Below are 25267 nucleotides of genomic sequence, written 5' to 3'. Positions count from 1 at the left end.
TTGTGGAGCTGCACAGCACAGCTCTGTCACCTGCATAGTTGCCAAGGTACTATTGATTAGAATATCTTTCGTGACACTCGTGTGGCTGTCTAAACAATACGGGGCCTCCTGTACCTGTGCCAATCAGTTGCCTCAAAGAGTGTTGTGTTCATGTAGCGGACCGCTCGGGGAACCAGATACCCACCAATAAGATATTGAACATCAGAGTCCCAGAAAACCCCTTTAAGTGACTGTCTTTACAAAATGATGGCAATTTGAAAGCATTCTTATGAGCAATATAGTATCATATCTTATGAGAGTTGAAACTAACATCCCTTAATGATCAGTGATTAACAACACGCTGATTAAAAAGGCCGAATGTTATTTTGTACCCTCTTCATATGTTACACTCTTGCATTTTTGCTCTGATTTGTGTGTTACTTTCTTTTAACAGTTGAGGCATAATATTTTCTCCTCTATGCGGAAAATGTTTAATGATGAGGCCAGGCTGACTGTGGTTTGGAGCGCTTGCACTTAAGATAATCTGCACAATCTGAGACATTTCTAAAACCTCTTCCTCAACCAACCATTAAAACAAACGGCAGGGTTATTAAAATTAGAGCACTCGGTGTATAATAAAAGCTAGGAGTCATAGTATATTATAAATATGTTACACACAAACAATTATTCATCTAATAGGACAGTCAGGATAGACAGACATACACATATTTTCTCCACCAATGTATTGCAGTCCAAGTATCCATTCATCTACCTCATTACTATCTATGGTTTCCTGACATCTGATTTACACCACCTCCTATTCAGCCATTTTTTTCAAGGGAAGGTGCCATAAAGAAAAAAAAGCAATTGCAAAAATGTAAAGTATTAATGATTTAATATTTAAAAAAAATATATCATTTGCTTGTAATTCTGTAAAATATGAAAAATAATTTTAAAAGGTTTGATATTTCCACTATTAAACACTAGGGGCAGCAGCTGGTGACATTTGCCATTAAAACCTAGTGTACAACTAGCTCACATTACGACTGCAGTAAATGTGGTTATGGTCTGATCACGTGTGTGACGTCACTGCTGACGTGACGTCACCCAGAAGAGGCTTCTGGGTGTTGGAAAAAAGAGAAAAAAGGATGAAATTTAGGATCACAGTACTGAGCCATTTTGTTGATGACTGCCAGTGATACTGACAAGTACAGTGTCACAGAGAACGGATGGCAGCATCCATCCTGTTCGTTGGTGCTGCTCGCTGTAACATAAGCTGGAGTTAGATGCGTGGAGTGTATCGCATACGCAATTACATGCAATTAGAGGATCACACGGTGGGATTAGATACAGGGATCAGTGTAGTGCATTACATGGTTGGATTAGATATTGAGCTCAGAGTGTATCACGCAGGATGGGATTAGATACACAGCATCCAATGTATGTGACCTCAAACACTATATTACTACTCCCATAGCAGTGGATGAGGCGGGGTCACGCTTTACACTACTGCTCATACAGAAGTGGAGGAAGCGGGGTCATGCTTTACATTTCTGCACACAAACAAGCGGTCGGAGCACGGTCACGCTTTACACCACTGCTCCCATAGAAGTGGACGGAGAGGGCCCATACAAAGTGATTTTTGTCCAATTGATCCTAGATTCCCCATATAGTACAATGTGCCCCACTTTCCTTTCCATAACACAATGGGCCCCATATAGTGCACCATACAGTCTAAAAGTCCAATATAGTGCTCTTACAATAATAATAATAATTTTATTTATATAGCGCCAACATATTCCGCAGCGCTTTACAAATTATAGAGGGGACTTGTACTCTTTATAAAATAAAATCACAGTGCAGCGTCATTTGGTTGGTGACTGCACCGTGATCTACACGTGCTACAAGGAGCATCAAGCAGAATAGACAGCGAAAGCGACGTGGACAGTAGATCAGCGTGGATCATAGGAGCTGCGATGACAGGATTGTGGTGGTGGTGACTTCATCCATTTGTGAGCATCAGGGCTGCAGCGGTGAAGGGCCAGGCATGGTTCTTTTGTGCAAAGGCAAAACTAAGAGGGGGAAGGGTAGACATGGAATATTGTGGAGGCTGGGGGCAGATATGCATGGAATATGGGGTGAGAGACATGGAACATGAGGGGGCAATAAGACATGGAAATTGATGCAGGGAAAGACATGGAATATGAGAATATGTCTACCCCCCATGTTTTTCTCTTCCCTCATATTCAATGTCCACCTAACACATTCCATTTCTCTCTCCCCCATCACATTTCAGATCTCTCCCCATCATATTCCATGTCTTTCTCCCCACTCACATTCCATGTCTCTCTCCCCCCTCACAATTCATGTCTCCCCCTCATATTTCATGTTTCTCTCCCCCATCACATTCCATGTCTCTCTCTCCGCCCCTCACATTCCATGTATCTCTCCCCCCCCTCATAATTCATGTCTCCCCCTCATATTTAATTTCCCTCTCCCCCCCTCATATTACATGTCTCTCTCCCCGATCACATTTCATGTCTCTCCCCATGATATTCCATGTCTCTCTCTCCCCTCCCTCATATTTCATGTCCCTCTCCCCCCTCACATTCCATGTCTCTTCCTCTCATATTCCATGTCTCTCCCCCTCACATTCCATGTCTCTTCCCCTCATATTCCATGTCTCTCCCCCTCATATTCCATGTCTCTCCCCCCTTACATTGCATATCTCTCCCCCACTCACATTCCATGTCTTTCTCCCCTCCCTTACATTCCATGTCTCTCTCCCCCCTCACATTCCATTTCTCTCTCCCCCCTCACATTCCATGTCTCTCTCTCCACCTCACATTCCATGTCTCTCTCCCCCCTCACATTCCATGTCTCGCTCTCCACCTCACATTCCATGTCTCGCTCTCCACCTCACATTCCATGTCTCTCTCCCCCCTCACATTCCATGTCTCTCTCCCCCCTCACATTCCATGTCTCTCTCCCCCCTCACATTCCATGTCTCTCTCTCCACCTCACATTCCATGTCTCGCTCTCCACCTCACATTCCATGTCTCGCTCTCCACCTCACATTCCATGTCTCTCTCCCCCCTCACATTCCATGTCTCTCTCCCCCCTCACATTCCATTTCTCTCTCCCCCCTCACATTCCATGTCTCTCTCTCCACCTCACATTCCATGTCTCTCTCCCCCCTCACATTCCATGTCTCGCTCTCCACCTCACATTCCATGTCTCGCTCTCCACCTCACATTCCATGTCTCTCTCCCCCCTCACATTCCATGTCTCTCTCCCCCCTCACATTCCATGTCTCTCTCTCCACCTCACATTCCATGTCTCTCTCTCCACCTCACATTCCATGTCTCGCTCTCCACCTCACATTCCATGTCTCGCTCTCCACCTCACATTCCATGTCTCTCTCCCGTCCCTCACATTCCATGTCTCTCTCCCGTCCCTCACATTCCATGTCTCTCTCCCCTCCCTTACATTCCATGTCTCTCTCCCCTCCCTTACATTCCATGTCTTTCTCCCCTCTCTTACATTCCATGTCTTTCTCCCCTCTTACATTCCATGTCTCCCGCTCCCCTCACATTCAATGTCTCCCGCTCCCCTCACATTCAATGTCTCCCTCTCTCTCCACTCACATGTCTCTGCCCCCCCTCCTCACATTCCATGTCTCTGCCCCCCCTCCTCACATTCCATGTCTCTACCCCCCCTCCTCACATTCCATGTCTCTGCCCCCCCTCCTCACATTCCATGTCTCTGCCCCCCCTCCTCACATTCCATGTCTCTGCCCCCCCTCCTCACATTCCATGTCTCTGCCCCCCCTCCTCACATTCCATGTCTCTGCCCCCCCTCCTCACATTCCATGTCTCTGCCCCCCCTCCTCACATTCCATGTCTCTGCCCCCCCTCCTCACATTCCATGTCTCTGCCCCCCCTCCTCACATTCCATGTCTCTGCCCCCCCTCCTCACATTCCATGTCTCTGCCCCCCCTCCTCACATTCCATGTCTCTGCCCCCCCTCCTCACATTCCATGTCTCTGCCCCCCTCCTCACATTCCATGTCTCTGCCCCCCCTCCTCACATTCCATGTCTCTGCCCACCCTCCTCACATTCCATGTCTCTGCCCCCCCCTCCTCACATTCCATGTCTCTGCCCCCCCTCCTCACATTCCATGTCTCTGCCCCCCCTCCTCACATTCCATGTCTCTGCCCCCCCTCCTCACATTCCATGTCTCTGCTCCCCCCTCCTCACATTCCATGTCTCTGCCCCCTTGATATTCTAAGTCTTTATCTCCCCTTCCCATTTTTACCTCTGCATAAAACCACCATGCCTGGCCCTTCACCGCCACAGCTCTGATACTGACACCGCCGCAGCCCTGATACTTACCAATGGATGAAGTCACTGCCATGCTCCTCCGGTCCACGATCTTCACTGCTGTCCACAGCTTCTCTGGTCTCCGCAGCTTTCCCTCATCGCAACCAAAGACCTGTTATGCCAGAAGTGAACAGTACAGCATCTGATTAAATTTCCTGACCATGAAGCGTAAATGGAGTGCAGCAGATAGCGCTTGGCTATCATATAATGGCAGAGAACAACTTTTTTGGCTATCATTAAAGCTGCCACATTCATGTTTATACCATTTTCCAAGTTATATTGTGATGAGGAAATGAGACATTAATCCCAGATCATTTCTGTGGGACATAGAAAGGGGATTGATCAGTCTGAGGAACATTTCACCATGTGAACAAAGGCTGGATTCATCCTGCATATAGGTTGTTCTACCAACGAAATAAAAGCATGGCCGCCTCAGGAGAAATCTAATACATAAATGACTGTTCCAGAGCTGGAGGGCTCATGTGTCATTGTAGGTTACATATCTGTAATTCTACATAGCAGACATAAAGCAGAGGCAGTGGTTCCAACCAGTGGGGCAATCCCTCCTGAGGCAGTAGCCCTACATTTTTAAGCTTGTTTTGCAATTCTACAGTAGATAAGAAGATTTATTATCTGTGTCCTAGATCCCTGATGACGCCAAAAATGTAGTAGACCATGTCAGGGGTGAGGGATGCCACTAGATGAGCACATCTAAATTTTAAACACACCCAGTCTCTGTAGCAGATCTACCATTTTTTTTAGATGAATTGCTAATTCCGATCTCAAGTCCATAACAACAGTGGAATAGTAGTTTTAATGACCGCTCAATATACTATATAGTACAATCATAGATGATGCGCGGGCACAGAGTAGGGTGTCAAACACAATCTTTCTTGATCCACTCATGGCATATATTTTTAATCATAACAATACAGGTTTTAATGGCCAAATAACTAGTGGGGTCACGGGTCCTTTTAGGAATGTACAGAATTTAGAATCAATTTCCTTCCCCGGCTATTTGTGGTTCTCCCTACTATACAGGCTACTTACGGTATATGCCACAGATTACAAATGATTGTAGGAATAGCATCTTGTTTGTACCATTTCCTGCCAATACTACAATTTGTAATATATGCTCTGGTTAAACACTACCAGGACAACATTATTGACAGCAGCAGACATATTAAATCCGAGAGCAGTGGCAAATGGATAAACTACGCTATTACTGCAGGAGTTCCAAGAGGTAATAGTAGTAAGTGGTACCACAGTGCACCCTAGTGGTCATATTCAATCATTACCATGTATTGAAGTTGTCAGTACACTTTGAATTGATATACGGTATATATATTTGAAAAGCAACAACAAAATTCACCAAAATTCAGGACAGCTGCAGTTTAATGATGGCTCCTGAATAATTATGAGGAATTGCACCCTTACCTAGAAATCTTATTATTCAGATTTTAAAATGCACCATCAATTTGTCTTGCATGTGTTCACGATAATTAACTCTATATCTGGCCATTATATGACTTATATCCCACATATTGAAGCATATTCTGCAATTTTCAATAGGTTTTCCCTGAAGGCTCTCTCTAATTTCCAGTTCTGTATGTGCTAGTATCTGCTATAATGTCCACTATAGAAGACCACACAAAGAGAGATGGATTACTGCTCTTTTCTTTACCTGTGTAGCACACAGATAACAGCAGCAGCACAGAAGACATTATACAGCAGTACTGAGCTATGTAGCTGTGAATCCAGATCTGAGATAAACTAAATCACTTATAAGAAGCTGTAGCATAAATTGCCTGTTTCTGAAAATGTTTTTTTTTCTCACTCCTCCTCCATAGGCTTTAAATAACCCAGCTGTAACCTGATCTCGATAGATTTTTAGCTGCTTCTCAGAATGGATGGTGAGCTCAGAAGGCAGGGGAAGAAGTGGCTCATAAATGGATAAATAAGCTTCTCAGAATAGATGGTGAGCTCAGAAGGCAGGGGAAGAAGTGGCTCATAAATGGATAAAGAAGCAGATTTCTCTGATAAGAAAAAAGTTTCTTTTAAAATCAAATACTAATTTATTTAAAGTGTGTTAAAATGACAATGACCATATATAGCAGCTAGTATTAGTTCACAGTATTTTTGAGGCGTACTCACCCTGTATCCACCAAGCAGTGACTGATGGCCACTGTATCTACATGTAGTCTGTCACTCACTGCTGACCAGTGGCAGCGCTTCCCCCATGAACACAGTAGACCCGTTTCTAAGAGTTTGCTGTATTCTTCATTAGATGCCATTGGTCAAACAGCACAATATTCCTTGCTTAGTTGGGGTTACAGTAGAAGTAGACATGTTCCCACAAGTGTATGGTCCTAGTGACGTATCGTACAGCAACAGCTCCATGATGTGACCTGCTTCTGATCACTGCAGCTCCAACATTTAGATATGTTCTAGCTAGGGATGAGCAAGTGTACTCGTTGCTCGGGTGGTCTCCGAGTATTTGTTAGTGCTCAGAGATTTAATTTTTGTAGACGCAGCTGCATGATTTGCGGCTACTAGACAGCTTGAATACATGTGGGGATTCCCTAGCAACCAGGCAACCCCCACATGTACTCAGGCTGGCTAGCAGCAGTAAATCATGCATCTGCCGTCAACAAAAACTAAATCTCTGAGCAGTCACAAATGCTCGGAGACCACCCGAGCAACGAGTACACTCGCTCATCCCTAGTTCTAGCCAATCTTGAATCTTCCATGTGCCAGGACTGTGTACAATATTCTTGGCATTTTCACTTTATTCCTCTCTGGTGTTTAGTGTGAAGAATGGAAAACTACACCCAGACCGCAGCAATACCCTTCCAGTATGTAAGCGCATTCACTATACAAACACGGAGCAAAAATACACAGACTTGAAAATAGGCTTTTCTACATTTTCTCAGCTCACACAAACAAAGCTTCAGTTCCTGCTCAATAAATATTTGAAGTAAAATAGCAATTATACTGGTTCTTCAGGACAGAAGGGAAGAGTCAGAAAAACTCAAGATATGAAGAGGCTATGGCAATGAATAATCCTCTTTCTAAAAAATTATTTAGGTACTATAAAAAGTTCTGCCGGTCATGAAGTCCCGTAGCAATGGGCTAATCGCAAACTACTCCTCTAAAGTCTGAAAATGTCATTCTGGAGCTATGGCAGTAAACATTTACACAAATCTGCACCAGAACTCCTCTATAAACTGGTGACATTTACTAATCCAGTTTACTAACTACCGTGCCATTGTCTGAACAGCCCATTACCATACCAGCCCTAGGGAGAACACAGATTTATGGAAACCATCTAGGAGAATGACCATGAAATGGACAACTATATAACCGGGTGCCACCGGCAATGCACACAGTCTCACCAAGTCCCTTGCTAGATGTAGAGTTTAGATGTATACTATTTGTAGATCTACAAAAAAAATACAAAAAACACACAAATGAAAATGGCCTGGCCAAAAATGATGGTACTCTTAACTTAAATGGGTTGTCCACTACTAAGACAGCCCCTTCTCGATCTGAATGTTTGTCCCTGTTAAAATCAAACAATAGTACTCTCCTCCCGTGCCAGTGCCTTTCCAGCGGTGTCGGCACTCATGTTCCCGGGGCATATGTGCGCTCACTTCCATCTGATTACTTGTACGTCTGACGGCTGGGACTGTGATTGGGCGCTGGACTCACATGACGTAACAACCTCACATGAGCCCTGGGACCGCGAGTGCCAACACGGGAGGAGAGAATCAGTATTTTAACAGGGGCAAACATTCAGATCGAGAAGGGGTTGTCCCTGTAGTGGAAAACTCCTTTAATATATTGTTGCACAACCCTTTGAGGCAAACGCTGCAAACAAATTTCTGTACTTCTCAATGAGACTTCTGCACCTGTTCGTAGCTCTGTTGGCCTACTCCTTGTGAACAAACTGCTCAGGTGTGAAGGATGCCTTCAGACTGCATGTTTCAGCTCCTTCCACAATAAGGGTTCTTAGAAGACCACTTCAGAATGTTACAGTGCTTTACTCTTAGTCATTCTAGGATGTTTTTATCTGTGTGTCTTTGGTCAATATCCTGTTAAAGGATTTTGGCTCTAGAATGTCTAGATAGTGTTGAGATATCTTTGTACATCCTTAGATTAAAGGACACCCTTTTCCAGATGCAGCAAAACATAACTGACCCTCCTCCATGTTTCACAATAGGTACAATATTCTCTTTGCATGCTTTATTTTTGTGCCTGTGGACATAGAGGTGATGTGAGTTGCCAAAGAAAACTGCAATTTTTTCTGATCAGTCAACATGACATTCTCCAAGAAGCTTTGTAGCTTGTCAAGATTCACTTTTCGACAAATTCCAGTCTCATTTTTATTTTTTTATTTGCTTTTAACAGTGGTTTCCTCCTTGGTCATCTTTCTTGAAGTTCATTTTGGCCATAGATGATGCAACCTGAAACTGATGTACCTCGACCTTGGTGTTCACCTCTAATCTCATTGGAAATTGTTGTGGGCTCTTTGGTTACCATTTGTATTAACTGTTTCTTCAATTTGACAGCAATTTTCCTCTTGTGGCCACGTCTAGGGAGGTTGGCTACAGTCCAATAGACTTTAAATGTCAATAATATGTGCAACTATAGTCACAGGAACATCAAGCTGCTCGGAGATGGTCTTGCACCCTTTAACAGGTTTATCTATAATATTCTAATATCCTGAGACCACTCTTTCCTTAGCTTTCTTTGGTGCATGTTCAGTGTGGTACACACCAAGATACCAAACAGCACAGTGACTACTTTTCACCCTTCAAATAGTCACACTGACTGATTACAAGTTTATAGACAATATGATGCAAATTACAGAACATACTTTAGTTTAACATATCATTATGGTCATTTTTTTCATTATTTTCTAGGGGTACCATCACTTTTTTGTCCAGGCCTTTTTGATTAGTTTGTTTTTTATTTTTCTGTTGAACCACAATTCAAAAGCAGTGTCTGAGTTACATTAGTTGATATTCAGTAAATTTATATTAAAAACTACTTTGTCAGTTTAAAGTTATTTCAGTGACCATGTTTTTCTTACTTTAAGAGAAAGGTACCAACAATTTTGATCATGTCTGTATTTCACCCTTTTATATTAAAGAAATGGGTGGGAAATCCACTGCAAAATTTACATGTAACAACAAGCCAGTAGTGTAAATAATCTGCCAAATCTGGACTCTGTTGTACAACATATTTCTAATCTGGCACATGCACAGATGACAGATTCCAAATCATCAATATGCCCTATACTCTCACCTTGCAGATTTTTGAGGCTTGGATTCAGCAGCATGGGTGGATTTTTTTCCAGTATTTCCCAGTGTACTTAAAACAACACATTTTTGCTCTTGTCGAATGACGTCACGGAATGACTTTGGTTCTCCATCGTGATGTAAAGAGGTTGCCCTGCAGGAGATGAGTGTAAGAAGTAATTAGTAATTGCAGTCACGGATGAGAACTACATCTCTAAGGCTAGTTTCACACTAGCGTTTTGAGGAGCTGCGGAGGGCTGCAGACTTCCTCCGTGAAGCCCCGCCCTGGGCCGCAGCTCCGCCGCTAGCTCCGCCTACTTCTGCATGCGGAGAAAAAAAGAAATTGCTACCAGCTGCGTCCTACGCTGGTCGCCGCATCGTCAAAACGACGCATGCGTAAGCATCCGCATACAGCCGCACGACCTTCATACCTAATGTTAAAGATAGGTACGCAGGACGCATGCAGAAGTAGGCGGAGCTAGTGGACAAGGTGCGGCCGAGGGCGAGGCTTCACGGAGGAAGTCCGCAGCTCCTCAAAACACTAATGTGAAACCGGCCTAACCATGCAGTTGCAAGGTTATTGTGAGAAAATCTGATCTTTGTTGCAAATGTATTTTCTTATTCAGACCAAGACAAAAAAACTGAAATTTTCTGGCTAACATTCCATCATACATTTTAGAAAATTTCCTTAAATTAATTGTGCATCATTTATTGCTTGATTAACTGTACCCTCCAATGTCAGTGGATATGTATTTACCCGTTTTGAATGCGGTAATAGTATCTGTACTAGTACTATCTTCTTGCAGAACATTCCAAAATATGACTGCTTTAACTGTAAATAACCCTTTTCTATGTCTAAATCAACCTTCTAACAAATCATAGGGTGATTGTCACGGGGCTGGGGACAAGCCAGGGCGGGGCTGGGGACAAGCCAGGGCGGGGCTGGGGACAAGCCAGGGCGGGGCTGGGGACAAGCCAGGGCGGGGCTGGGGACAAACCAGGGCGGGATGAGGAGTGGCTACTCCCACTCACATCTAACTCTGGGAAAGTGGTGGAGTTTCGTACACTAGAAATGTTTCTCCAGTTGCTGTCTGGCGTAACATTTCTGGATAAATTCAAAAGAGTCCGGCACTCAGAAAGATTAATGCTATTCAAAACAATTTATTTGAGGAACATAATCCAAAATTATATGACGTTTCGGTCCTTCCATTGACCTTCAGCAGACGGATTATGATAACGGTAATGGGACGCAATCACGGAGTGATCATTAGGATAAGTAGATCCCAGAGAAGAAGCGCTGTATGTGACGGATAGGAGCCGGTGGAAATGCGCTTCTAAGATTTCTGGATAGGTGCAAGCCTATAAGATGTGCCAAATTAACTAAATGGCATGCGCCAATTAATGAATTTCAGCATCTTATTCCTTCACGCCCCTCATTAAGGCTGGCACACAAACCACTAGTGTTACTGAATCAGGACCTACATTTTTAAATTTGACAGGTTCCCTTTAAGTACATATTAAACTGGATCACCGGGACTAGAAAAATACTTTAGGCCCTATAAATACACTTTAATCTTCTGAGTTATATCCTGCAACCCACTCGGAAACAGAAATTTGACAGATTCACCTAAGATGACTTATCTGTGGCTAACGAGCTGTAGAAGAATTTATTTCATAGCTTAAAAGATGGAAGAAAAACAGAGGTTTTTTCTGGAATGGGAAGTCTGAGGTATTCTTAGTCCTTACTCTTCTGAAGTTCCCACCCGTCTGGCACACAACAGCGCCAGAAATACTGCTGGATTTCCAGAGCAAGTATTTCATTTCAATGGATTTCACAAGTTGCACACCACTTAAGTTATGAATGGAAACCAACCGTCCCTGCCAGAGTAATTCATTGATTGTTAATGCACGTACGAAAAAAACAGGATATGCGCAGCGAGAGAATATAGTGCAGATAATCTGCACAGAAAGCCAACGCTATTTATAAAGAATGTCAGGCTAAATAATTGCCTGACACAACAGTACACTCTGCTGCAGTTTACAAGGGGATTGTACTTCTAATTTTGGAGAGTGCTGACAGACTCGTGCCAAGATTTTATCTGAAACAGGTGGATAGAATTTTCAGATGTTGGGAAATTAGCATGTCACTAAAAAGTGTTAAATGCCACTTTACTTTTCACGGTTCTGCTTAAAAAATGTTGTAAAATTACAATAAACATTAAAAACTAAAACACAGCTGAAACGGTAAATGCTTTGTGTCAATGGCAACTTAAGAAGACAACGAGGAACGTTACGGTACACCAGGAGAGGCTCGGTATAAATGATACTGTGCGGCAGAAGTAATGAACCCTAATGAGATAATGACTCCTGAGACCCTAATATTGCTGCACACCTCCCTAATATTGCTGCACACCTCCCCAACATTCAACCTCTCCATTACAGAAAATTTTAATTAACCCTATGAGAAGCACATGTAAAGGAGTTAAAAACTGTACGTACCCATGAATTAAAAAAATACAAAAACAAAAGACCTTCAGATGATTGTCCCCCTTTCAGAAAATCTTCATCCAGAGCTAGTTTGTTATAAAATAGACTGCTTTTTACTTACCCTTTACGGATCAAGCGCCGAGTCTATGGCACTGCTCCCAGTATCTGTTAGTGGCTGCAGCCCTCAATCAGTGAGCTCACTATCTCTACCCAGGTTAGAAAGAACACTGTCAAAGATGCCAAGCTTACTGACCGGAGTCATGTCGACAGCACCGCCTGCAGAGCTGCAGGCAATAGCGGACACTGAGAGCAGCGGGAGAGACTAAGTGCTGGACCGGGGATCAGGAGCAAACAGCAGCCGAGGATGAAGATTTTCTGAAAGAGGAAAACCCCTTTAAGTGATATTAGGACTAAATGTGTGACAGGGAGTACATTCTCGCACACAAAGATCAAAGACTTCAATGGCCAAAAGTATGGACGAAAGAGTCTTTCAGCTATATAAACAGGATTATAGCATTCTTAAAGGGAACCTGTCAGGTGACACATGGTGCCCAAATTGTGGATGGCATGTATCAGCCACTGGCTGTATGATCCCAGCCATGCAGATTTGTATCTGAAACAAAGAAAAGCCTACTTTTAATAGCTGCCAGGGACCGAGCCACGCGGGTGACTAGTTGTACAGGCAGGTCCCCGGCAGCTGACAATGACTGACAAGCCTCTGCCTATGTGCGTGTATAGGCAGAGGCTTGTCAGTGTTATATATTCTCTTTTGCAGGATACTCTTGCTGACTATACTTGTCAGTAATTTCTTTTTCACTGTTTTTAAGATTGCTGTAATACCCTATATAGCAGAAAGACTCTTCTTGCATACTTTTGGTCTTTTTCACACCTGTCAAAATGAAGTGTCATCTGGGAACTCTTGTGAGCATGTAAACTTATGTCTACACTTCTATAAGTCTTACATTTATGAACGTGCATGTTCACACTGTGCAATAAGTACCGCTCCTTCTATCCTAAGGGTATGTGCACACGTTCAGGATTTCTTGCAGAAATTTCCTGACAAAAACACGGACATTCTGCCAGAAATCCGCGTTTTTTTTCACGTTTTTTCCCAATGCATTAAATAGCAGGAAAAACTCCGCAAAATTAATGAACATGCTGCTTTTTTTTTTACCGCGATGCGTTTTTTTCGCGGAAAAAACACATCATGTGCACAAAAATTGCAGAATGCATTCTAAATGATAGGATGCATATGAATGCGTTTATCGTGTTTTTATCGCAAAAAAACGCAAATAATCCTGAACGTGTGGATATACCCTTAGACTAAAGCAAGAGAGGAAATAGAAAACAAGTGTCCAGTGAATAGAGGCCTATAACACCACCAGTTCTATTTACCAGGTCTTCGGTGGGCTCTTGATACTTGCAGCTGGGGTACTTGTATCTGTAACACTTTCTGTGCTGCCACTAGTCTCTTTACAGGACATGGCCATCATTTTCCTCTGCTTTTGAGACAGCTTAATCCCATGAGCAGCAGGCTTCTGTGCTCTGTAAAAAGATTATATCCAAGCATTATTGTATAGTCTACAAAATCAGCTTGACAGTGCCATAATCCACATATTGGTGCCCACACCGGAAGCATCATTCACTGACAGATAGTAGGAATTTCCATGGGACAAAAGACCTGCACCTATCAAGATTTTAGGGTCTTAAAATGTCTAAAATGGAGAAATCCATTGAATGATCCATCACACATATAAATATATAATTCTTGTTAAAACCCAAAATACATTTTTCAGTCACAATGAAAGACAGATGAAGTGACATCATTTCAAAAATTCTGATATGTCGAGACAGAAGTTTTACGACCCCTAAAAGTGCAAAAAACACAAAAAAAAGATCAAGAAAGTGTTGTTTTCCACAAATACTGAAGACTGGTTCAATAAAATCTCTAGAAGTCAGTCTGTAGCCTCTGAACAGAAAGCCTTAACTGAGCTTTTCTCTTCTCATTGTAGCCACCAATCAGGGGGCTCAAATACAAGCCCTTGAGTAACATGCTTCTGTTAGCAGAGGTCTGAGACAACCTTATCTGATACACTTCCACCTTGACTACTGCAACCTCCTGCTCTGTGGCCTCCCCTCGAACACTCTCGCACCCCTCTAATCTATTCTAGACTCGGCTGCCCGACTAATCCACCTGTCCCCCCGCTATTCCCCGGCCTCTCCCCTCTCTCAATCCCTTCACTGGCTCCCCATTGCCCAGAGACTCCAGTACAAAACCCTAACCATGACGTACAAAGCCATCCACAACCTGTCTCCTCCATACATCTGTGACCTCATCTCCCGGTACTTACCTACACGCAACCTCCGATCCTCACAAGATCTCCTTCTCTACTCCCCTCTTATCTCCTCTTCCCACAATCGTATACAAGATTTCTCTTGTGCATCACCCCTACTCTGAAACCCTCTACCACAACACATCAGACTCTCGCCTACCATCGAAACCTTCAAAAAGAGCCTGAAGACCCACCTCTTCCAACAAGCCTACAACCTGCAGTAACCACCGAGCGACCAAACCGCTGCATGACCATCTCTGCCCTCGCCTACTGTATTCTCACCCATCCCTTGTAGATTGTGAGCCTTCGCGGACAGGGTCCTCACTCCTACTGTACCAGTTGAGACTTGTATTGTTCAAGATTATTGTACTTGTTTTTATTATGTATACCCCTCCTCACATGTAAAGCGCCATGGCATAAATGGCGTTATAATAATAATAAATAATAATAATAATGGTACTAACCCAGTCACAAGTTTTGGTGTAGCTCCACATTTTTGTATATTTTCCTCTATTTCCATGATTGTTCTTAGGTCCATCGCGGGAGGACTAACAGGACTGGAAAACAAGAGAAAGAAGTAGAAAACATCAGTTTCCAGAAAAAGAAAATAATCTTAAAAAGACTATTAGCATTGTAGAGAATCTCTGACTTGCTCGCCATTTCCTCTGTATTTAGGTGACTGCTACAATTATTCCATGATTCACAAAGTAAAAACCATTATATATTTTCCAACGGCAACACATTGACTACGTTGAAATACATCCCTACCTGAATGCCACAGCAACCCAATTCGGAGATGAAGCGGGAGAAGCCCTTGAGTTTGGAATAGCTTTTGGAGAAGAAGCCATGTTCTGTGGCATCTTAGTACCAGTAGATCCAGTCACTGCTGGTGAGGAGGTGATGGAACTTGCACTGTAAACTTTACTACTTTCCTATTAAATACAAAGAACAGACTCTACAATTCCTCCGCAACCACAAGTATCTACAACAACACAGCAATGAATCAAGAACTTGTCAGTACAGCACATGCAACCATTTGTAGAAGGACCACTGTAGAATAGTCTCTTGTTTTTCCTGAACTTGTAAGGAATGTGATGAAACCTAAGTTTATGTACTAGTAGCCCCGATCCTTTCAGGATGATCATAGTCTTAAAAACCAGAAGACTCAGCAGGAATATATATATATATATATGAGCTCATTGCTGTTGAATGATAGATTACAATAGTAACTCACTGACCAAAAGAGCAGAACCTGCTGGCGTTTCATTAAAGCAATCTCCAAGCCTCAAATAACTGGATTTTGGCTACTTGCTGTGGTGGTCTAAGGGGTAACATTTCTTCTTGTGGGGCGTGACATGTCAAGCTTGGTATGTCAAAGTGAGAAGACTTAAAAGCCATGCATGCTCCTCTGAGAAATTAAATATGCAAATTGTCTCTTCAGACAATGAAGACAATTTGCATGTTACTTGCTGTACAATCCTCCTCATCTCATGTACATTTGGAGGACACAAATAAATAACCCCGGGTATAGGTGCTGCAACTAGGAGCTGGACATTGAGCAAAAAGTGTCATCTCCTCCGACCAGCTTTACCTCTCCGTCATTTTGCTATATCTATTCTGCACCTAAGCAGTAGGAATGGCATCGGGGCAAAGACAAGGCTAAAAGAGAAAAATACAAAAGTCATCTGTGAACCCAAGGAAGACAATCCTCCATTGGGAAAAAATAGCTGCAAATTGCTGTGTTGAGAAGGAATATAAACCAGCTCACCCGTGATGCATAAGCTGAGTTTCGGGAGCACGGACCCACTGTGTCCAGGCGTGTAGAATCCAAGAGAAGAGAATGTCCAGCTTTACCGAATCCGTGAAAAAAAGTTTTCTTTATTCACAAACTTAAACATGGAGGATACAAACTTCAGCAAACACCATGTGGGTACGAATCTCATTGCGTTTCTGGAGACTAAGCTCCCTTAATCATGGCAAGATTTCATGATTAAGGGAGCTTAAGTCTCCAGAAATGCGTTTAGATTCGTACCCATATGGTTTGTGCTGAAGTTTGTATCCTCCATGTTTAAGTTTGTGAATAAAGAAAACTTTTTTCACGGATTCGGTGAAGCTGGACATTTTTTCTTTAAGATGCTGTGTTGCCTAATTTACAAGACTCAAAGTATTTGCAATGAGTAGCAAAAAAAAAATATGTGGATAGTGTACTGTTAAGTGCAGACTCCTAGGACAGAGAGAGGCATTTGTGGGTGCAAAGCTACGCACTCTGTAGGACACTATGTGGGGAGAAAGGACCAAGTAGTGGCCTAACACCTGGAGAGCACAAGCTCAGAGCTGAACTACCATCTTCCAAAGGGGGCACTTCTTGCCTTTTTACTGGTATGCCTTCTCCAATAGCTGATTGAAATTGGTGGCTATTGTAGGTGTAGATGCTGACAGATGCCCACCTTGGTCACTTTCAGGAGCAAATTGATATAGTTGGAAATACGTTTGCAAAAAGTAAATCCACAATGTGTGGTATGCTTAAGCTATGTGCACACGTTGCGGTTTTTACCGCGGAACCGCAGCGATTTTGATCGCTGTAAACCTATGGGAAACCGCAAACCGCTGTGCACATGCTGCGGGAAAAACCGCGCAGAAACGCAGCGGTTTACAATCTGCAGCATGTCACTTCTTTTGTGCAGAATCGCAGCGATTCTGCACACATAGAAATGCATTGATCCGCTTACTTCCCGTATGGGGCTGTGCACACCATGTGGGAAGTAAGCGGATAATGTGCGGGTGGTACCCGGGGTGGAGGAGAGGAGACGCTCCTCCAGGCCCTGGGAACCATATTTGTGTAAAAAAAAAAAAGAATTAAAATAAAAAATAATGATATACTCACCTCTCAGCGCTGCACGCGGCCGTCCGGTCTCAGGGTTGCTATGCGAGCAGGGCCTGGGATGACGTCAGTCACATGACCGTGACGTCACGAAGGTCCTTCTCGCACAGCATCTTTGGAACCGGACCGACGCGTGCAGCCCCGAGGAGATCGAGACGTCAGAGGGCGAGAATAACGATTTTTTAAAATTATTTTTAACATTACTATTGATGCTGCATATGCAGCATCAATAGTAAAACAAGGGCAGGAGTAAAACCCGCAGCGGAAACCGCAAGACAAACCGTGATAAATCTGCAGGGATAACCGCAGCGGTTTTGCCCTGCAGATTTCTCAACCCGCAGGGACCCTTCCTACGTGTGCACATAGCCTTACTCTGATGGGATGACCTGTCAGGACGTGGGCTCAGTCTTGGTTGGAGGCACTGGGTTTTCCCAGGTGAACAGGTATCCTATACTACAAAGAATCCTCTCCAGCTATGAAGACTGGCAACCTGTACCATGAAATGAGAGAAGGATTGGCCTCAGGGACTGGCCAAGAACCAAGGGTACATACTGACAGGGGGAGAAATTGGAATTACTTAGCATGGATGAAGATTAAGGCTGTGTGCACACGTTCTGCATTTTGTCGCGTATTTTCGCTTTAAAAACACGATAAAAACGCTTAAAAAAACGCGTACATATGCATCCCATCATTTATAATGCATTCCGCAATTTTTGTGCATATGTTGCGTTTTTTTCCGCTAAAAAAAACATGCGGTAAAAAACGCAGCATGTTCATTAATTTTGCGGATTTTTTGCAGATTTCCCACTATATTATTACATTGAGAACCTCCAGAAAAAAACGCCAAAAAAAACGCGAGAAAAACGCATGCGGATTTCTTGCAGAAAATGTCCGGTTTTGTTCAGGAAATTTCTGCAAGAAATCCTGACGTGTGCACATAGCCTAAATCTCAGAGGAACAGATTTGCACTCAGAAGTGGATAAGTGCAACACACAGCAAAGAAGATGACCCAAAAGGAAGAAGGGCCTTGGGATGATGCTGTAAAGCAGACCTCTGCAAAGTGCGGCATGTGGGTCAAATCCAGCGCTTCAGGCTGTTCCAGTCCGGCACATAGACAGGACAGCAAAAGGGCTTTCTGAAACAGTGGCCACGGGCCGCATCATGCCCTCCCTGCCGAGTGTCCACCTGCCACCGATTTCTGCGTCCTCTGGATGCAGACAGTGGTGACATTGGATGATGGCACCGCTGGCTTCTTCCACCAATCAGAGTGTGAGCTAGCAGTTGCGATGAGGTCATTTTATCGCGTCAGTTGTGCACAGCGGAGAGTCAGTGCATGGGAGAGAGCTGACAGAGTGCTGGGGAAACGGGAGTGAGAGGAGTATGTGTTAATTATTTTTTCATGTGTATGGGATACTTGTATGTATATAGGGGGCTCTGTGTGGCTCATTGTATATGGAGCTCATACTGCATATAGGGAGCTATGTGGGGCTCATGCTATATATAAAAGGATATGTGGGGCTCATGCTATATATAAAAGGATATGTGGGGCTCATGCTATATATGAAAGGATATGTGGGGCTCATGCTATATATGAAAGGATATGTGGGGCTCATGCTATATATGAAAGGATATGTGGGGCTCATGCTATATATGAAAGGATATGTGGGGCTCATGCTATATATGAAAGGATATGTGGGGCTCATGCTATATATGAAAGGATATGTGGGGCTCATGCTATATATGAAAGGATATGTGGGGCTCATGCTATATAAAAGGATATGTGGGGCTCATGCTATATATAAAAGGATATGTGGGGCTCATGCTATATATGAAAGGATATGTGGGGCTCATACTGTACATAGGGGCTATGTAAGGCACATGATCTATATAAGATGCTAAGTGGAGGCTTATGCTGTAGGGAGCTAGTTGGGGCACATGTACATAGGGGGTTACTTGGTGCATAAGCTGTATATCAGAGACTACATGGGGCACATGCTGTACGTCAGAGGCCACTGGGCAAGTACTGTACATCAGAGGCTACATTGGGACATGCTGTACACGGGAGGTTATGTGGGGCTCATATTGTACATGGATGCTATATGAAGCTCATACTGTACATGGGAGTCTATGTGGGGGCTCATACTGTATACAGGAGGCTATGTGGGGGCTCTGGCTCTTCCAGTTTGGCATGTGGACCGAGACAGCCAAAGGGCTGAGACATTGGCCTACAAGCTGCACCATGTCCCAAGAGAGGGGGAAAGGAGATAAAAGAGTCCAGAGAAAGTATGTCATCATAATTGCATAATCCAGACTACTCCTTCTTATTTATCCTATTCACAACATCCCTCTGTATTATTAAAGCGTAAGCTGGAAGGATGAGCAGGCAGGAACACCTGGTGATCCTAGTGCTATTCAATCTGTGGCTCAGCAGTATCGAGCATACCCAAATACTGTATGTCATGATCTGTGGCTACTGAAGATCACACTGGGCCCCTAACAGTTAGAAGAATTAGTTAGAATATTTTACTCCAGATGATTAATATGCTATCAGTATACAAATTGTATGTAGCAAAAAGCATAATGGAAGTGAAACAACAAGAAAGGGATCAGGAATACTAACAAACCTCATTTCTTTGGAGCCTGAAGGTGGCTGTAAAGTCAGGTGACTGTAAATCTCTGGGGCTGCTTGCCCCTGCGAAGCTTCCTTCTGAGTCCGAAGTTAACAACTCCTGAAGGGACTCCACCGAATTGTTTTTCTCAGATTTAAAAAATCCTATAAATAAAGGGTGTGACATTTAGACCAACAAGTAAAGCTGTGTGCAGACAACAGGACAGTGAAATAAGGGTAAAAATGCAGGCAAAAATATATCTGAAAAACTCAAGAACGTGTTATTTCTTCTACCACCTATTCTCAGTTAGACGGCACTGAACATTCGTCAGGAAGAATATTCACATTACGTCAAGTGCTTGTATTCTGCCTTGTAAATGCCAAATTGGTAGTATTTCAGGACAAATTAGCAAAATGATGGCAAGAAGACACAAGCTAAATACATCCTATACCTGATGACTGTGGGCTCTGAATAATGTCCGAAAGGTTGTATCCTCCAGAACTATCAGAACGCTTTCTAGGCTTCCTTTTCGCTTTCGTTTTGGCTTTCTTGAAGAGTGCTTCCCTGGAAAAAAAAAAAAAAAGCAAATCTAAGAATTATGGCCTATAGGTAACATCTCAAAAGCATTCAAATCTATAGGCTCTTTGGTGTTAAAGATGACCTGTCACTTACCATAAATATGCACTTTACTTATCTGATCTAAGTAAAACTTTCTTTTCTTTGCTTACACCTCTCCATTCCTCAGATATGACCCCTCTTCCTTTTTGCACCTCCGATGTAGCTCCAGTCTTAGCCAGGGGGGTGAGATCCCCATGAATAAGCCCATAGAGAAGAGTTGAGGATCAGACCCACTTGCTTCACAAGACTACATTTACATACCAGGTGCAAAAAGCAAGAGCCCATGTTAAAATATTACATATTCATGGTAAGTGACAAGCCTCTCCTCTCAGCTAGCCAAATCAGATCTCACACATTGCACTAACGAGAGGCAACACCCTGAAACATTGTCTGCAAAATTATATTCTGGTTTGGCTTTTATCCTAAGTCATGTGACAAGGCTCGATAATGGGTCGATATTGACTTTTAGGATTGCTGCTTCCAATAGGTGGCGTTAGAGTTCATGTCCTCTTCCTCTCAGAAGAGGCAATTCACATGGCAAGTGACAGCCGTTTAAAAGGTGTACCCATGTCAGAATGGCTGTATACAGTGCCTTGCGAAAGTATTTGGATCCCTGGAACTTTTCAACCTTTTCCCACATATCATGCTTCAAACATATTGTAAATTTAATGTAAATTTGCCTTTGGTACATACCATTATATGTATATGACGATTTATTTGGCATTCTTGATTGGAGAGAATATATATATACACACACACATACTATAGTTGTTGACTACCCCAAACCAATGGTTTTCATTTTCGCTTGTTATGCATTTCCCTGATTTTATATATATATGACACATCTTTTCTGTAGATCATATATTTTATATCGATTGTGCATACTTTACTATTTAAATTTTGGTAAATAGGTTTTCTAGTGCTCAGTACAAGCTGCAGCTGGGTAGGTGGACTCAAATTCAGCCCCTGAATGCAACTGTACTTATGTTTTCTTTGCTTGACTCAGAAGAAAGTATAAAGCCACTAAAGAGGTCACTGTATAAACTCTAAACAGCATTTAAATTTCTCTACCAACATTATATTTCAGGAACAATTAAAATAAATGTCCTTTATTTGCCACTGCTTAATGTACAGGGTTCGTTGCAACTTGGACATTATAAATTAGTGGAGAACGAGGTTTCCCGACACCATATCAGCGTAATAGGGCAGCCGCTGGCCCTGCATCCGGGTGGCTGTGCATGGTATTCTCCATTCACTGTTATAAGAGTTATGAAAATAGCCAAACTGAATATGGGTGGAATACGTTCTCCATATACACCGGGGCTCTAGAAGGGGGACAGCATAGAGCAGACATATAGTGATTAGGTTTGGCAACAGCCCTTACCATAAGGCCATGTTCACACTATGCGGTTTTTACTGCGGAACCGCGGCGATTTTGCCGCTGCGGGTCCGCAGCTGTTTTCCATGCAGGGTACAATGTTACCCTATGGAAAACAGAAACCGCAGTGCACATGATGCGGAAAAACCCGAAAAAAACCGCGATGAATTGCTGCGGAAAAAAAGAAGGACCATGTCACTTCTTTGTGCAGAATCGCAGCGATTCTGCACCCATAGAAATGCATTGATCCGCTTACTTCCCGCATGGGGCTGTGCCCACCATGCGGGAAGTAATGCGGATAATGTGGGGGTTATACCCGGGGTGGAGGAGAGGAGACTCTCCTCCAGGCCCCGGGAACCATATTTGTATTAAAAAAAAAAGAATTAAAATAAAAAATAAGCTATACTCACCTCTGAAGTCTCAGCGCTGCACGCGGCCGTCCGGTCTCAGGTTTGCCATGCGACCAGGACCTGCGGTGACGTCGCGGTCACATGACCGTGACGTCACCGAAGGTCCTGGTCGCACAGCAAACCTGAGACCGGACGGCCGCATGCAGCGCCGAGGAGATCGGGACGTCAGAGGGTGAGTATACCATGATTTTATTATTTTTAACACTACTATTGATGCTGCATATTGCTGCATATTTATACATATTAGTCCAATTTATTTAGCTGAACACATTGAGCACAATGATAAACACACAGGGCCTGCCAGATGATATAACCAGACCACAAACAATGTATAGTTCAAAAAATATATTTTATTTATACAAAAAAGCAATAAAAACATCCATATAATACAATCTCATAAATGTGGAAAAAATACCTCCGAACCAATGTCTGGTTTAAAGTGCGGTGCATATAAGCTAAACAACAACCCCTCTTGGGTACTGTATGGTAAATATAAATAACTTATTCCTGGTTGTTGTTGCTTGAATGATAAATCTCTAGGTCAGCCTGAAGCAAGACATTCAGTCAATTAGCGTATCAATGTGAACCGATACCTCATTCCAGCCAGGTTTCTGGCTGGATGAGGTATATTGACGACATTTGGTTCATATGGGACGGTCCGATTGAGGACCTGGGTTCATTCATGAACGAGTTAAATAACAACGACAGTAGAATGTAAGCCCGCAAGGGCAGGGTCCTCGCCCCTCTGTATCAGTCTGTCATTGTTAGTTTGTTTACTGTATGTGATATTTGTAACTTGTATGTAACCCCTTCTCATGTACAGCACCATGGAATCAATGGTGCTATATAAATAAATAATAATAATAATAACATCAAACTTACCTTTCAATACGGCAGAAAAATTGACTATTGATCTCACTATTGGTGTTGATGAAAGAGGATATCTTTACACCAATCTTTATAGGAAACCCACTGCTTCAAACTCATTTCTGCATGCTACATCGTCCCACCCACAGGCAACAATTAGGGGTATTCCAGTGGGACAATTTTTGAGAGCCAAAAGGATATGCACCAAATCAGAGGATTTTCTGGAACAATCCAGAGACCTCGCTGAACGCTTTCAACAAAGAGGCTACAGCAGAAGAAGCATTAGAAGGGGATATGTGAGAGCAAACCAAAAATCAAGGGTCGATCTATTATACGGCACAGCTGGGCAGGTTGGCAGTAAAAAGGCAGATGATCAAATCAGAATGATCACCACCTACCATAATAAATGGCATCAGTTTCAGGAGGTTATAGAAAAACACTGGAGTGTTCTATTTACCGACCCAGTTCTTAAAAAAGTCCTGCCCATAAAACCACAAATTACTGCCAGATGCATATGCAGCATCAATAGTAGGGGTAAAATCCCACAGCGGAACCCGCAGGACAAACCACGATTTATCAAATCCGCTGCGGGAAAACCCACGGGACAAAAAGGAACGTGTGAATGTGGCCTAATAATATGTACACTATTCTGCACCATAAAGTGGAGAAAGTCATCGCTGTGTAACTTTTCAATACTACATTATATCCATACACTAACTGCAGTCGGTAATCAATCTAATCATGATCATAAGAAATTGGACGCGAACACAGAAGTCTAACAATTCCCTTTTTATATCTTAGACTTACGGAGTTAATTGTTCAGAAAAACAGTCATCTTTAGTCGACATGAAAGTTTCACCATCTTCATACTCTAAGGTGCTGATGTCTGGTCCATCCAAGTATGGGGTGATCAGTCTTTTGTCCATGGCGGGAATCTGTCATTTAATCATAAAACATTGTAGTCATGTAACGTCTTGGGGAAGCAGTAATGGTTAAAAAGAGTCTTCTTGTGTAATGGTTAAAAAGAGTCTTCTTGTGTGAAGCACTTACAGTAGGTGCTTAGGGTATGCCATACACACATGCTAGCCACCTTAGGGAGAGACCCAAGTTGGGCTAAATGTAGCGGGACGAAAGAGACCGAAAAGCCCTCTACTTAAAGGAAATACATAGTGGATGCTTTCCTGAAACGGAAAGTACTTGCAAGCAGCATAATACAAAGAATAGCAGGTTTACCCAGAATCCTTTGCAGTAGGCGGAGCTATGCAAATCATCTCTGTCCACCCCAGTCTAATCCACAGCGCTTGGAACCGCCAAGCGTGCAATCCTGCGGATTAGTTTCTAAATTTACACAGCCAACCAATTCCTACCTGTGGACACGTGTTTCGGGCTTTAGGCCCTCATCAGCACAGGGCTGGAATTGGTTGGCTGTATGGAGTGGGGCTCGGTGAGCAAGCGATATATATATGCTAGCCACCTTAGGGAGAGACCCAAGTTGGGCTAAATGTAGCGGGACGAAAGAGACCGAAAAGCCCTCTACTTAAAGGAAATACATAGTGGATGCTTTCCTGAAACGGAAAGTACTTGCAAGCAGCATAATACAAAGAATAGCAGGTTTACCCAGAATCCTTTGCAGTAGGCGGAGCTATGCAAATCATCTCTGTCCACCCCAGTCTAATCCACAGCGCTTGGAACCGCCAAGCGTGCAATCCTGCGGATTAGTTTCTAAATTTACACAGCCAACCAATTCCTACCTGTGGACACGTGTTTCGGGCTTTAGGCCCTCATCAGCACAGGGCTGGAATTGGTTGGCTGTATGGAGTGGGGCTCGGTGAGCAAGCGATATATATATGCTAGCCACCTTAGGGAGAGACCCAAGTTGGGCTAAATGTAGCGGGACGAAAGAGACCGAAAAGACCTCTACTTAAAGGAAATACATAGTGGATGCTTTCCTGAAACGGAAAGTACTTGCAAGCAGCATAATACAAAGAATAGCTGGTTTACCCAGAATCCTTTGCAGTAG

The 25267-nt window shown here is 43.2% G+C and overlaps 1 protein-coding gene across 2 annotated transcripts in view; it reads right to left on the bottom strand.

Moving 5' to 3' along the window:
- The window catches only part of IBTK (inhibitor of Bruton tyrosine kinase), a 139773-nt gene that overhangs the window by 3834 nt on the left and 110672 nt on the right, over positions 1-25267 (bottom strand). Inside the window, exons 20-27 of one of the 2 annotated variants that reach the window (XM_069726448.1) lie at positions 24055-24182; positions 20426-20538; positions 19990-20138; positions 15253-15416; positions 14949-15041; positions 13547-13696; positions 9672-9818; positions 4362-4473 (exon numbers count right to left, since the gene is read on the bottom strand). In XM_069726448.1, the coding sequence (XP_069582549.1) occupies positions 4416-4473; positions 9672-9818; positions 13547-13696; positions 14949-15041; positions 15253-15416; positions 19990-20138; positions 20426-20538; positions 24055-24182 (1002 nt within the window). In that variant the 3' untranslated portion in view covers positions 4362-4415. Of the gene's footprint in view, positions 1-4361; positions 4474-9671; positions 9819-13546; positions 13697-14948; positions 15042-15252; positions 15417-19989; positions 20139-20425; positions 20539-24054; positions 24183-25267 lie in introns of those variants that run through there. The other variant, XM_069726446.1, reaches the window with a different exon arrangement.

This window comes from Ranitomeya imitator, chromosome 5 (genome assembly GCF_032444005.1).
Source record: "Ranitomeya imitator isolate aRanImi1 chromosome 5, aRanImi1.pri, whole genome shotgun sequence".
In the NCBI taxonomy this organism is placed as follows: domain Eukaryota; kingdom Metazoa; phylum Chordata; class Amphibia; order Anura; family Dendrobatidae; genus Ranitomeya; species Ranitomeya imitator.
The sequence above is the reverse complement of the archived record's forward strand: the minus strand, read 5'-3'. Positions and strand labels throughout refer to the sequence as shown.